The 14610-nt window shown below is 44.0% G+C and overlaps 1 protein-coding gene across 1 annotated transcript in view; it reads left to right on the top strand.

Moving 5' to 3' along the window:
- PGBD5 (piggyBac transposable element derived 5) overlaps positions 1–12342 on the top strand; it is an 88555-nt gene extending 76213 nt beyond the window's left edge. The window contains exons 5-7 of the mRNA XM_048486402.1: positions 4217–4414; positions 5713–5818; positions 8650–12342. Coding sequence (XP_048342359.1) covers positions 4217–4414; positions 5713–5818; positions 8650–8845 — 500 coding nt within the window. The 3' untranslated portion in view covers positions 8846–12342. The remainder of the gene's footprint in view (positions 1–4216; positions 4415–5712; positions 5819–8649) is intronic.
- The last annotated feature ends 2268 nt before the right edge of the window (positions 12343–14610 follow it).

Raw genomic sequence — 14610 nt, 5'->3', positions numbered from 1 at the left:
GTGTGTGTGTGTGTGTGTGTGTGTGTGTGTGTGTGTGTGTGTGTGTGTGTGTGTGTGTGTGTGTGTGTGTGTGTGTATATATATATATATATATATATATATATCCCCCACCCCCCCCCCCCCCCCCCCCCCCCCCCCCCACCCCCTTGCCCCCCCCCCCCCTCGGAACCCCCTTAGCCCCCCCCCCAACCCCCCGGGCCACACCCCCCCCCCACCCCCCCCCCCCCCAATTTAGCATATATATTTAGCAGAATTAGCATGGACTAAAGCCCAGCATCAGATAAATGATGCATATCCTCAGTTGGTAACTTAAATAAGACTTTAGTATAGATCAGTGATGGCGAACCTTTTTGAGACCGAGTGCCCAAATTGCAACCCCAAACCCACTTATTTATCGTAAAGTGCCAACATGGCAAGTTAACATAAATACTGAGGTTTTAGTTGAGAAAAAACATTTAGCTCCGAGGCGTGTGTTACTCAGGGGTAAGCTTGCTGGTAGTCAGTGGCTTTGCTTTGAAGCAACTGTGCAACTCTTCCAACGGGTGAATCATGACTCTAGGAGGGTTTACTCAGAAGCAAGCCCCATTGCCAGCAAACGAGCTTACTCCCAGGGAAAGGATTGCGCTTTAGTTCTTCACATGAAAATCAGTGGGTTTAACAGCGCTTAACAGGGTTACCTACACTGCTCTCCCAAAACTAGGTTTTAGGTTTAATGCTAATAATCGAGCCCAGCGGCCCAGGCCAGCCTAGATGTGGGGAGGGGCACTCTGTGCGTGCCCACATAGAGGGCTCTGAGTGCCACCTCTGGCACCCGTGCCATAGGTTCGCCACCACTGGTATAGATGAAATAATATTAAAAAGCTCCTCATATCTAGACACCACTCAGCAGTGAAAACAGTGGGACCTAAAGGCCATTAAATGAAAATTGCAGTCTGTCTCAAAGATTGCAAGCCCCAACCTTGTACTTGATGGGACTCCTTCTGAGTAAATATGAGTGAAACTGAGCTGCTGCCGAGCCTCTGTCTATCTTCTCCTCCTGTCTCTACCTCTGTCCTCCATCTCTGGCTCTCTGGCTGATGTATGCCTGGTTTATGTAAAGGCTTCACAGCCTCAGGCACAGCACAATATCAGATGGGACTTGGGATCCAGATTTAATAAGATAGATCAAAGCTATTGATCCAGATGGATTTAATTTTCATTACATGTTACTATCGCAACTGTGTGTTCCAGTGGCACATTTAGTTTGTTTTGTTTTTAATCCTGGTGATTTATGTGTGCTAAGCTGTGGTACTGTTAACACTTACTACTTTCCATGATAAAACTGGGATGCCTCATTGTTTTTTACGTTGGAAAGGTAGTTTATATATGACTCCCATTATTCCATGTAAGATATCCTTCCTTTTACATGCTCTGTGTCTGAACTAAGGGAAATATTTTGTTTAGTTTCCTCTTATTTAAAATAAAGTTATCTAGTGGGAATTTATTCTATTGCATATAATTTGATTTTGGAAAAGGAGCCTTGGGATTTATGTGGGGGTTTTTTGAGATAGTGGTATTACTGACAATTTGCTTGATCCTGAAGATATCATGCAGCTACAGTTGCCAACTCTGTCTTGGGACATTTCTGGAGATTTGGGGACATTGACTGGGGAGAATAGAGTCTGGGGATCCTCAGTCAGTGAGTATCTGATGCCATAGAGGAAGCTCTCCAAAGTTGTTTCCTCCAGGGGATTTAGTTGGGAGATCAGTTATAATGGCAGAAGAAATCCAGGCCCTACCTGGAGGTTAGATACCTTGTATGCAATCAAGTCCTCAGTATGTTTACTTGGAACACCCACTTAGTCTAATAGAGCTTACTCCATTGTGCACAGCCTTATTTCTATTGAAACAGTGGGATAACTGTGTTCAAGCCATACTTTTTTGCCAACTCTATAATAACCATCTAGCAAATTTTAGCTAGCATTTTTTGTTCAAAAAGAGGCAGGAGTCTTTGTGGCACCTTGAAGAGTAACAGCAATTGAGATAAGTGAGCTAGAAAGCTGTTTCAGGTTATGTGACTGACTGCAAGCAAAGGAGGGTCTGCCGTCCAAGGCCTGCAAAAAGAGGAATACCAATATCTGATTGCAGTTTCCCACCCTCCTAGGGGTGCCTGGAGTTCTCCTAGAATTGCAGTTGGTCTCCGGACTATAGAGACCAGTTTCCCTGGAGGAAATGGCAGCTTTGGAGGACAGTCTTTATGGCATCACATCCCTGCTGATCTCCCTCCCTTTCATTTCCCAAACTCTGCCATCTCCACACACCACAGCAAGACAGAGTTGGCAACCCTCCCGGTCACAAGATCAAAGATTCCCTATTCCCCTGCTTTTATATCTTTCTCCTAGCTCTCTTGAACATTAGGAGTTTGGGGTTTGTGTGTATATGTGAGGATCAACTGGGGTTTGGGGGGGGGTGTTATCCCTCCTCCGGTTTCTCTCCCTCTCCCTCACAGCTCTTCCATTCAGAACTGACAGAACTTGATCAGTGTAAAGCAGAGCAGCTGACTAGTGTGGGTGATATTCTACAGAGTCAGTTCACACTTAGAGATCATGAATAAAATGAATTTTAATAACTACACAGATAACTAGGAACATCAATAGCAGAGAGTTACTGGCAGAATCCTAAGGGGGAAAAATCAAAATGTACACTGTATAATTATAAGAAGATACACAACATTCCTGTCCAAGGAATGGATTCACAACAACCTATTTGGCACTGGCTAAGTCTGTCTATAATCAGAGTCTTGACACAGAACTCTAAGACAGGCTAACAGTGGCATAGATTCTCCTGCAGGCAGGGGAGTTTCCCTTACCAGCCCAATCAGAATTAAGGAGTTCAGTCAAGTTTCCTTCCAAGCCTGCTTTTGACCAATCAGATCAAACGTTTGGATAAGAAGGTTAAGGTGCTAAGCAGGAAAAATAAAACTGATCCACCCTGGCTTCTTTGACAGCTTCACCAAATGGCGGGATGAACCAGTGCGGCGGTAACCAGTGCGGCGGCCCGCCTACTCACAGGAGGTGCCGCCAGAGAACATATTTCACCTGTGTTGCGCCGCCTGCACTGGTTACCGGTTGAATTCCGAATCATCTTCAAGGTGCTGGTATTGACCTTTAAGGCCTTGCGCGGCCTGGGACCTCCGTACCTACGGGACCGTCTTGCCCCATATGTCCCAAATCGACCTCTGCGTTCAGCAGAGGCCAATCTACTGGTGATCCCTGGCCCCTCAATGACGCGGCTGGCCTCCACCCGGGCCAGAGCCTTTACAGCTCTGGCCCCTGCCTGGTGGAACACTCTACCTCCAGCTATGCGGGCCCTGCGGGATCTTAATGATTTCCGCAGGGCCTGCAAGACAGAGTTGTTCCACCGGGCCTTTGGAGAGTCCAGCCGCTGATGCCCCCCCCCTTTCTAACATCTGTGGACCCTGCTGTCTCTCTTCTCCTCTTTTCTTCCCCCTCTTCCGTTAGGGAATGTTTAATAGGACACCATCGATATACTGATGCTAGAACGCTGCATTTTAATGGAGTTGGTTTTAAGTATATAGAGCCATTATTTAATGATTATTGATTTTATTGTGCTCTATCTATTTGTTTGTTCACCGCCCTGAGCCCTTCGGGGGAGGGCGGTTTAGAAATATGATAAATAATAATAATAATAATAATAATAATAATAATAATAATAATAATAATAATAATAATAATGAACCCAAAACTCATAGATGACTATACACCTGTCTAGGACTTTTGTTGTCAATCACCACCAATGCTTTATGTTATTCTAAAAGTACACTTTTGAGAGCACCTTTGCCCATCTCTGCAGATGTTATGTGTTATTCAAAGAACACATTTTTTCTTCTTGCAACACCTGCTACATAGTGAAACTCTAGCAAGAGCCCACTCATTGTATCTACATCAGAAGGGTCTAATTCCCTTATGCTTATGCTGGAATAAATTTGTGTTATATTCTTATATTTGTTTTTGCTGCCACAAACTAACACAGTTTCCCCTTGCTCTGCCTCTGCCCAGGCATGTTGTGTTGGGATATGACACAAGGACGATTTCCTTTTTAAAAACCAAAGATTGCGGCAGCTTTTTTCATCCTGATTCATTGAGAATATAGTTCGTTTCCACTGTGAAACCGCAACATAGTTTGCTAACAGAAATGTATTGTCCTCTTTTTGTAGAGATTTATTGCTGCGGGCTGCTAAGTGCGAGAAAAAGTGACTGCACTGGTTTGCCTCCATCTATGCTTAACAACCCAGATGTGCCTCAGTCTCGAGGGCAGTACAGGATCAAGATGAAAGAAAACATGTCCCTGATCTGCTGGTACAATAAAGGGTATTTTCGGTTTTTGGCCAATGCTTATTCCCCAGTTCAACAAGGTGAGTGGCCTATGCTATTTATGTGATGTGTTTTGTAGGAGAAAATAGGGGATGGGGTCCAGAAAGAAGCACAATATGTACGACAAAGAAGTATAACAATGTTACTGACAATTTTTCTCATTGATTTTAAGCAGAGCATTAAATGCTTGATGAAGTCAGTGGGCTTCAAAGTGTTTTGGCAGGTGCATTTAGGTGTTTTATTTGTAAGCTTAGATAGAACCTACTTGATACAGATATCAGCATTCAAGCACATTCACCGGCTAGTCCTACGTTAAAGAGTAACACCTATTTAGAATCTCTGTGCAGATATCATATGATCTGGGTTGCAAGTATTTAGCTAAGGCTTTAGCACTATCAGTGGACAAAATGCATGCAACCCAATACTAAACTTGCTTATTTCGAAGTAAGTCTCATCGACTTCAGTCATGCTTATGCCCAAAGTCAGTGTATGTGGGATTGCTGCCATAATATCAAACACACAAATTTATAATCTGGATTTATAAGCGTAGTATCCATCCAACCATTTGCAATGAAGGAGGGCCCTCAAGCAGTTTTTCTACTACCAAACCGCTCATTCTAATTAACGACTCTTGGGGATCAAAACTTCCCTCTGCATTACTGAGCGGGGGAGTTTGCAAACATTTGGTGGCATCTTTCATTCTAGGTCACCAGTGACAATTATGTGCGAGTAAGTGGGTTAGTAAAAAAGATGCACTAGCTCAGTGGTTCTCAACCTTCCTAACGCCGCAACCCTTTAATACAGTTCCTCATGTTGTGGTGACCTCCAACCCTAACATTTATCCATTTTACAGATGGAGAACACTGATGCAGAGAGTCTTAGGTGACTCCTGTGAAAGTGTCATTTGACCCCCAAAGGAGTTGAGAACCACTGCATTAGCTAGTAAACTGTTGTGGATCTATTGCAGTAGACATGTGAATTCCAAATCTTTGTTTCTGTAATAAAACAAAAAACTATTTGCTGCTTGACCTCTTGTTTCTGAGGTTTCTCTGAATGCTTGAAAACTATTTCATCCCTTCCCATTCATTCTCATGTATTTAAATGAAATTATCATGGCAGAGGAAACAAATATAATGACACTGCTGGTTAGGTTTATGGCCAAGGGATTAGAGTATGAAAGCACAGTACAAAAGGGAAAGAGCAGAACCATGTGTGCTCCCCTCAGCAACTTGAATTAAGAGCTGGATAAAAATGTGTTAGACATGCTGTCAGTTTACAAACTATAGATAAGATCACTGCGACTAAGCACAAATGGTGCTTTTCTTTTTCATTGAAACAGGGGTGATAATCAAGCGGAAAAGTGGAGAAATCCCCTGCCCACTGGCAGTAGAAGCATTTGCTGCTCATCTTAGTTATATCTGCAAATATGATGACAAGTACAGCAAGTAAGTGAGCAGGTGGCTGGGGAAGGGATGATCCCTACACCATTATAATCATGGACTTTTGGAAGAAACCAAACATCTTGATTTTAGTTTAATTAACAGCAGAGAACTGAAATACTGTATCCCATGGGAATAGGACAAGCCTCTGAAGCACAGAAGCAATACATGAATTTATTTTAGGTCCATGGGCAAGGATTATATCCCCAAATGCTGCAACAGTACAGTCCCTCCTGGCTGTACCACTTCATCCTGGGGAGGGTGTGCATATGTTTATATGTTAGAATGTTTCTTGATGTGAAATGAGAAAAGCCATTCTGTCAGTATCAGAGCTTTCCCCCCTCTAATTAGAATCTGCCATTTTAATAAAACTGACAAATGGTGGTGGTGGGGGGGGGGGGGTCACTTTCTGGATGTGACTCGGGCCGGCTCTGGCAGATTAACCTTCCCCTGGGCACTTACCCTGGTGGAGGGGCAAAAGTGCTGGTTGTAAGATGCTACGGCCCTCCGGGTTGCCTGAATGCTCCGCTGGGCATTGCGCCAGCACTCCTGTGTGCCTGTGTCCCAGCAGGTGTGTCCCAGTTGGAGGTATTTCAGGAGATGGAGCTGACTGTAGCTGGCTTCCACCTGACTTTAGAACTATAAACACTGCAGCCTGGGCCTTGGAGTTTTGTCGTTTGAAAGGATGGTGTAACTCCATTCTGATCTATGGAGAGCTTTCAAGCAGCCAGGGTGTTTTTTCTTTTAGGCCTATGCCACCTGAAAGCCCTCTGGAGGCAGTGCAGAGGCATGGCAGTGGAGCTGTCCTCAGCCATGGTGCCCTCTGGATTGGGCTGCCCCACCATTTAGCAATATAATTTATTAGCAAAAACTATTTCTTTTATTACCTCCGGAGACTCCGACTGCTCTGTACACCTAAAAACAATGAATATGAAAGTCTAACCTATGGTCACACATGCACACAGAGACACCCCTCTGTCTGACAGAAAAGATAACTGGCATTTCAACTGGACATTCCTAGGAGTCTACCTAAAATTCACAAACATGTTGCTAGGATATGATGGAAGGATTGATCTAAGCATGTGTATGTTCTGGTGGGAACTGGCTACTTTCAAGGTTTGCTGACACCCAAAATTAAATTTATATGTAAGAATGTGGCATCAAGTCACAACTGACTTAGGGCAACCCCAGCAAGAGGCTTTCAAGGCAAGTAGGAAGCAGAGGTGGTTTGCAACTGCCTTCCTCTGCAGTCTTTCTCAGTGGTTTTCCTTCCAAGTGTGAACCCTCCTTAACTTCTGAGATGTGATGAGATCAAGCTATACCATTCCACATCTCCCAACTTAAACCTTAGGCAGTATAAAATGATCACAATCTTGTCAAACTTCAGCATCAGTCTAGGGTTGCCAACTTCCATGTGGGGGCTGGAGATCTCCTGCTATTACAATTGATCTCCAGACAATAGAGTTCAGTCCCACTGGAGAAAATGGCTGCTTTGGAGGGTAGACTGTGTGACATTGTATCCTGCTGAAGTCCCTCCCCAAACACCACCCTCAAAATTTCCAGGTACAAATTTCCAGCTGGAAAAGGTACAAAAGTGTGCAGCCAGTGACATGCTCAGTGAGGAAAGTGTGTGAAGGGGGACCAAATGAAGACTTTGGTGTTGGGGGGTGGGGGCAGTGCTGATAGCTGACCTCGTCCTGATTCTCTAAAAGGCAAAAAAGGCTTGGCAGGAACAAGTCTGGGAATTATTTCTCTTCCTGCCATTGAAATTCATTATACAAACCGCTTAGAAATAGAACACAAACATTGTGCTCTTTTTTTTGCCAGCTCAGGTGGTGCCAGTCGGCCAAGATACCAGTGTGGAATATGGAACTAGGAGTCATGAATAAGCTCTTGCATGGAAGGGGCCATGTTCTTTGTCCCAAAGAAAGATGCAGACTTATTTGGGACAATTCTGGCCTCTGGCTTCTGGCATCAAATCAAGGCTTTCCCAGGTCTCAGTTGCAGCTCATTATGAGACTGGATCAAGTGTCTGGATGAGAACCCCACTTTCAGGCTCTCAAAAAACAGCAGGGAGACCTTATCATGCATACTCAAAGTCACATTTTAGGTGTTTATAAAACTATAGTGTTTTTATTAAAATGATTTAGATCCTCAGAGATATAAAAAATCCAAATAAACTGCATTCAAAGCCATCCCTTTAAGTGCGAAACTACTCTCCTCTGTCTCTGTACCCAGTGCACTCAGATGTAAAAACCCAGGGTCATCTCCTATGCATTGTCAATAGATTACATTGGTAGTGTCAGATCTTTTCCACCTTTCCTTTTGCCCAGCAGCCCTCTGAGTGGGCATCAGCTACTGCCAAAAGGGGGAGGGGGAGGGGGCTTCAGCTGTTCATTGTGAATGGATTTTCATCTACGTGGAATCCACTGGCTCTTTGTATCCCCTGTTCAGCATTTACAGAGCCTGCTGGAAGAAAAGAAAAGCAGAGAGCATCATCTTCCATCAACACTTTATACTTGTGATTCATAGAATCCAGGATAATTCCCAGGAAACATATAACTTGTGTAATGTATTCAATGGCTGTTTTAATAATGAAGAAGCATGTCCAGGACAGGCAGAGCTCATCCTATGTCCATCTTGCCTGGCTGCCTATCACTGTTTATGGTGAAATGAACAACAGCAGAACAGTAGCACATAATCACATCTAGTTGTGTCAAATGTAAGGAGCAGAACTTTCTGTCATGTCTAGTTCTTGAAGGCAGGGATCTTTCTTGTCTTCTAAATGTAGTAAACAGTAACTTTTTTCCCCACTCCTCTTTTCTTCTGCTTTTTAGGTATTTCATTTCTCATAAACCAAACAAGACCTGGCAACAAGTGTTCTGGTTTGCCATCAGCATTGCCATAAATAATGCTTACATCCTCTACAAGATGTCAGATGCCTATCATGTGCACAGATACAGCCGCGTGCAGTTTGGGGAGAGACTTGTCAAGGAGCTGCTCGGCTTGGAGGATATTTCACCTTCTCATTGACGGATCATTCTATGTGTCTTGGGTCAGGAGAGGAGGGAGGAGAAGACTACAACTCCTGGACCATCTGAATTGAAAACTCATCAATCACTCTAACCAGGCTGCTCTCCTGAAAAAAAGAAAGGGGGGAAAAAGGCAAGAAGCCAGTAGAATGGTGGAGGTTTTGCAGAAGGTACTGCTGGTGGTCAAAGGGCCCTGAAGAGAGCACCACATCGAAGTGGTTCATGTGAATGCTCCCTGGGCGTGCAAGTGCACATCAGAAATGATTTTACGTTATTAGCTATTGCTTAATAATATTTGTCAAACAGGGTGTTAGTTGCCACATGAGCCCCTTTCCCTGACCCCCCTGCCCTCACTAAAGCAGCACAGCAGCTCCAGTTGGGCATTACAGACAACTGTAGACTTTCTTTAACTCTGTAGTTGGCACACAGTGTAAAGACACATCCCGTTTTGTGGATGAGAATGCTCAGCAAGTAACAAGGGGTCATGAAGAGGTTGCTAGAAGAGAAATGTTTTAAAGAGCATTTAAATATATTTTGCAAGCCTGTTAGGCAGTGGTCTTACTTGATTGATGAAGATTTTATTTTCTTGCAATGCTGTAATAAGAAATATAATTTGGGGAAGGGAAAATAATTTTTTAAAAAATAAATAGACAAATGGCCAGAAACTGGACAGTTTACCAGTCAAAGATGAAGACATTTTGCCACCTCTGAAGTCAGTGTGAGCTTTGAAGTTGATTTCAATGGTGCCATATTAGATGCATAACAGATATAATTCAAAGGTAATATGGCTCATTGTTTTCCCAACAGCATCGCTCAGGCTACAGGGGGAGAAATGTAAAAAGTATTTCTGGGAAACGTAATTATTTTTGATGTTACGGGTTCAGCTTTTCAAAGAATTGCCTAAACATTATATGACCAAGGATCACACACAGAAATGGTATTGGGGTCCATGGGGTCTTTTCGTACATTCCTCCATTCTGGGTGCTGTTTTTCCTCCAAGTTTCTTCATACCCTCATGTTCCATATGTTGTATCCCATCATTTCCTTGTCATTTCTCTGTGCTTTCAAACCATGAGAAAACACAGAAAAGTGATGACGTAACCAGTGGTGGCATTCAAATAGTTTAACAACCGGTTCTGGTGGTGGGATTCAAATAATTTAACAACTAATTGCTTACAAGCACCATTTTAACAACCGGTTCTGCCTAAGTGGTGCGAACCTGCTGAATCCCACCACTGAACGTAACCACAGAAGAGTAGCAAATGGAAAAAGAGGCTATGAGGAAGCTCAGAGGAAAACCTCTGCAGGTCAGCAGCCAAACTGTGGGGAAACTGCTATGTAAAAGTACCCATGTCTATAGGGGCAAAGAAAGCAGATTCAGAAACCTGCCCTCCATGTTATGAAATGCTACAGCAAGGGAATAAATGGAATAACCCCATGATCTGTGCCCTGAGCACATCAAGGGCAGCCTTCTCCTCAGCCTTTCTCAGTGCTGATGCAGATGTGCATCCAAAAGCACATAATACCTTGTTACGTGTGAGGATCTTTGGAATGGAACCATAATATAATGCACTATTTTCCTCCATTGTTCCTTTTTTTTTGAAGTCGATGGATTAACTTTCTTTATATTCAATATCCACACAAAAACTTGGCAGGAAGAAGAAACATTCTGTATCATCGTTCTGGAGATCCCAGAGTTCATAGTGGAGTTCATAGTGTTCCTAGTGGAGACTTCCTTTAGGAGTTGTAAATTTGAAAAATTACCCATTTGAAGAAGTAATGCAGTGTTTTTAAAATGCCAAGCCAAAACACATAGGAAGCAAAATAAAAAAATGTAATCTGTAACAGGACAACCACTTTGAAGTTAATGCTCTAGTGGCCAATATTGATAAGATCTAGGTTTGCCAGCTGCATGTTGGAAAATATCCAGAGATTTGAGGGGTGGAGCCTGAGCAGGGTGGGGTTTGCCAAGGGGTGGATTTTCCATGGGGTATAATGCCATATAGTCCACCTTCCAAAGCAGCCATTTTCTCCAGATGAACTGATCTCTGTCACTTGGAGATTAGCTATAATTGCAGCAGATCTCCAGCCACTGGCTGACAACACTAGGTTTCATTAAAAACGGAAAGGAATAACAAAGTAACAAATTGAAATTCCTTCTTTTTTTCCTTTTTAAATGCCCATTTAAATCCATAACACACTAAACTGATGAACTTTAGGGGCTGCCTCTGCTGTGTCCCCCATATAATCATGTCAACCTTCACTTGAATGTGTAAAGCTTCTGTCAGGGACCATTGCTCTGTAGCACATCAGGAAATGAGCAGCTCTTGCCCTCTCTCACTGCACATTTGAACTTGCACTTAGACAATTAAACAAGAGTGGAATACGCCTGCTTTGTAAAGCACATTGTGCAATTTATTTTGGCTTGCAACTAGTTGTTAGCTCACTAAAAGAAACAGCAATTTGTTATAGGTGAATCCTGAATCACAGGCAAACATCTGTGTGCCTAGACAAATGAAGAATTGTCAGATAATCACAAAACATGCTGATGAGCAAAAATGGCCAGACAAAATTAGGAGTTTGTTGTGGCCTGTGTGGAGCTGCTTGCTCAGGCCCGTTACTTTTTGTAACCCCAGAAACACCTCATCTACCATTACTCTTGAAATGCCAGTCGAAAGAGACTATAGATCAAATAGTTCCACATATGGGGAACAGCCTGCAATGTACACATTGCCATTCAGCCATGCTCACTGCCAGTAAAAATATCCTTGAAAATTTTGTTAGTGTTTTTAATTGCACTCCTCCTGTTGTCAGCAGCCACCCAGAATGATAAGTTCTAGAAGGGAAGCGACAAAAGTCTTCTTATAGCAAAAAAAAAAAAAGTCAGACCAATGGCACCTTAACAGCTAACAACTTCATTGCAGTATAAGCTTCTGTGGACCAAAGCCCTCTTTCCTAGCTACCCTCTGCAGTGCCTCCCAGGCTCACTATGTGCCTCTCTCCATTATGTTGGTCATCCAGTTTGTGGCAATATCAACAGTTTCGAAGCAAAATGTTAGCCATCTCCAGGGCACCTTGAAAACTGTCTTGTGTTGCACTCAAAACAGCACTAAATAGCACTGAAATATGCAACTAGACTGTATCCCTTCATTTCATAGTAGATTTCAGGTGTGACCTTGGTTGCTAGAGAAGTTACCCACAGTTCAATTTCAAGTGTCATAAATAATGTCAGTAAGAAGGATCTTGTTACAAACAGCGTCTACCCAGCAGCCTGCAAAAAACGAATTCCTCCTCTTGAAATGCACCACTGTGCTTGCCTGAGAAGAAGCTTCATTCCTTTTTATTCCCAGTGATGCCAGTGGTTGTTAGGCCAAAGGTCTTGAAAGACTAGGGCCGTTTCCGCACGGCTGCCATGCGCCCCCAAGCCGCCAAGAGTTCTGCCGGCGTGGGGGCGCAAGCCTGTTCACACGCAAGCATGCGAGCAGGTTGAAGCAGAGTTCTCCCAGGAGAAAGGCGGGCGGTCCGCGACGGGAGCAGCGCCTCTTCCTCTCCGCCCCTGGAGGTGGGAGGAGGACAGTGTGGTGCGTAAATTCCACGGCAAGCCAGCAGGTGACAACGGAGACATCGTGAGTGGGGCGGAGAAGGGAGACAGCATCTTCCCGGCGGCGCGGTTCGCACCGCGCCGCCGGGAAGACGCTTCCCCCCCCAACAACAACCCTTTAAAGGGTTGTTGTTTAGGGCGGCCTGATGCCGCCCTGGGGGGAAGGAAGCGCAGTCAGGTTGGCGCTGCTGTGTTGCAGCAGCGCCGCTTCAGTCGCGAAACGGTGGCCTGAGAGGCGGCGCTATTGCTTCCCAGACGCGTCGTTTTTGGGCCGTGCGGAAACGGCCTTAGAGATGGTACTACCCTGCCCTGCAGATTTTGCCATTGTGACATAAAGTGGGGATATGTGAGCAGCAACAGGCTATGGTGGGGCATTCTCTCCAAAGAACTGTATCCTGTGCAACCTCTCTCTGTTCCTTTAAGATCAGAAGAGCATCTATGCGCATTCAGCAGTTTGTCTTCCAGTTCTGTGCCTCCCAGAAACTTGTGAGCCCAGTCCTGATTGTGACAGTGGTGTGTAGGAAGAAGAAAGTTAAGGCTATACCCCCTGCCCTGCCCGTGCACCCCAATATCATTTTTGCCTCTTGAAATGGCTCCAAGGGTCACTATTTGCTCTTGTTCAGAAACTTACATGTATTGATTATTACATGAAATTAAGCAAATAGCAGCTGCTCAGGGCCATTTCAGTTTGAAAAAACAGCACTGGGATGGGGGAGGTGGATGTCTTTATTTAAGTTATACTGTTCTCCATATTTGATGTAGGCATGATCAGAAATTAGCTCCATCTTCTTAGGAGGCACTCCCCATGCACCTGTGATAGTAGAGTCCTTCTAGCAGCCCCAAGGACTTTATACAGTGTGAAATCATCCCCGAGGCTCCACTTCTCGCTGTTGTGCAGGGTGATTTCTATCCTCATCTTCTTTCTCCCAATGGGGTCCCACGGGGTAAGCTTTGTACTTTCAAGAAATACCTTGTAGGAGCTTGGAAGGAGAAAGAAGATGAGGGTAGAAAGACAAGAATCAACCTTGTACAGTGACAAGAAATGGAGCCTCAGGGATCATGTCACACTATACAAAGTCCTTGTAGCTGCTAGAAGGGCTCTGCTGTTACAGCTGCATGGGGCTCGTGATTTTCAGCCCCTGCATTTCTTCTCAAAGTCCCTGTTTCCTCACCTAGTGAACATAGGTTTCAAGCACTGAACAAAGCCTTCTGCTTTCTATAGGAACAAGCATAAATCTCATTGAAGAATAATCTTTCCTCTGACTTCACTGTGGATCATGCTTTGATCAGTGCACACCTTATAGAAATCTATGGCAACATGTAGATAGGACTTAAGAAATTAGCTGCTTCCTTGTGCTAAAATTTCCATCAGGCCTAATTTTGACTTCTGAATACTTATCCATGGAATTAATACAGACAGAATAAACTCAGGATAGGTCATTTCTAGAAAGTCATTTTCCAGGGCGAAGTTTTACTTGGAAAAATTGCAAAATGGCAGCAAGACTTTCCAAAATTGTTTGGAAATTAGCTTCAGTTCCTATTTTGGCCGCCTTCTCATTTACAGGAGCTGGTTTCCTTCATTTGATTATTAGATTACCATTTGTGCTATGTTGTCCAAAGATGAGTTCTCAGTAGTATGATACACACGTAGTTACTGTTGAACGACCTGGTTGGGTAAAACTGGGTCAGCAAGGGTCTTTGCTATTGTTATGTCTGGCAGTTACCCAACACAGGAAAATAGAATGGGAGTTGTATGTTGAGTGCCACTTTCAGTGATGTTGACCCAAAGTTCATCTGCAAAAGTGATTTGTTTTCAACTTGCTCTATGCATGCCTAAGATGCAACATGGAAGCAGGGTGGGCAGCACATGCATAACTGATGCAGAGGCACACCTACATGCCTATTCCCATCCCATTGTGATACTCACGGATGGCACTCTGAAATGGCTTGATGAACCTTTGAGTGCATTCCTCATCTGGGCCACCAACTGTTATGCAAAACGTACTGCCCATGCGTAGGGCTGATCTGGGCCTTTGTGTGTGGCCCCCTTGTTTCAAAGGATCGAGAATAGCAGCCAGGCAATGTAATGAACAAGCCACCCTCTATGCACAGCACTTTACCCTCCAAGGATTCCTCTCCCACATGCTGTTAAGATGTTCTTTCAA

The sequence above is a fragment of the Sphaerodactylus townsendi genome, linkage group LG01 (genome assembly GCF_021028975.2).
Source record: "Sphaerodactylus townsendi isolate TG3544 linkage group LG01, MPM_Stown_v2.3, whole genome shotgun sequence".
NCBI lineage: Eukaryota > Metazoa > Chordata > Lepidosauria > Squamata > Sphaerodactylidae > Sphaerodactylus > Sphaerodactylus townsendi.
The sequence above is the reverse complement of the archived record's forward strand: the minus strand, read 5'-3'. Positions and strand labels throughout refer to the sequence as shown.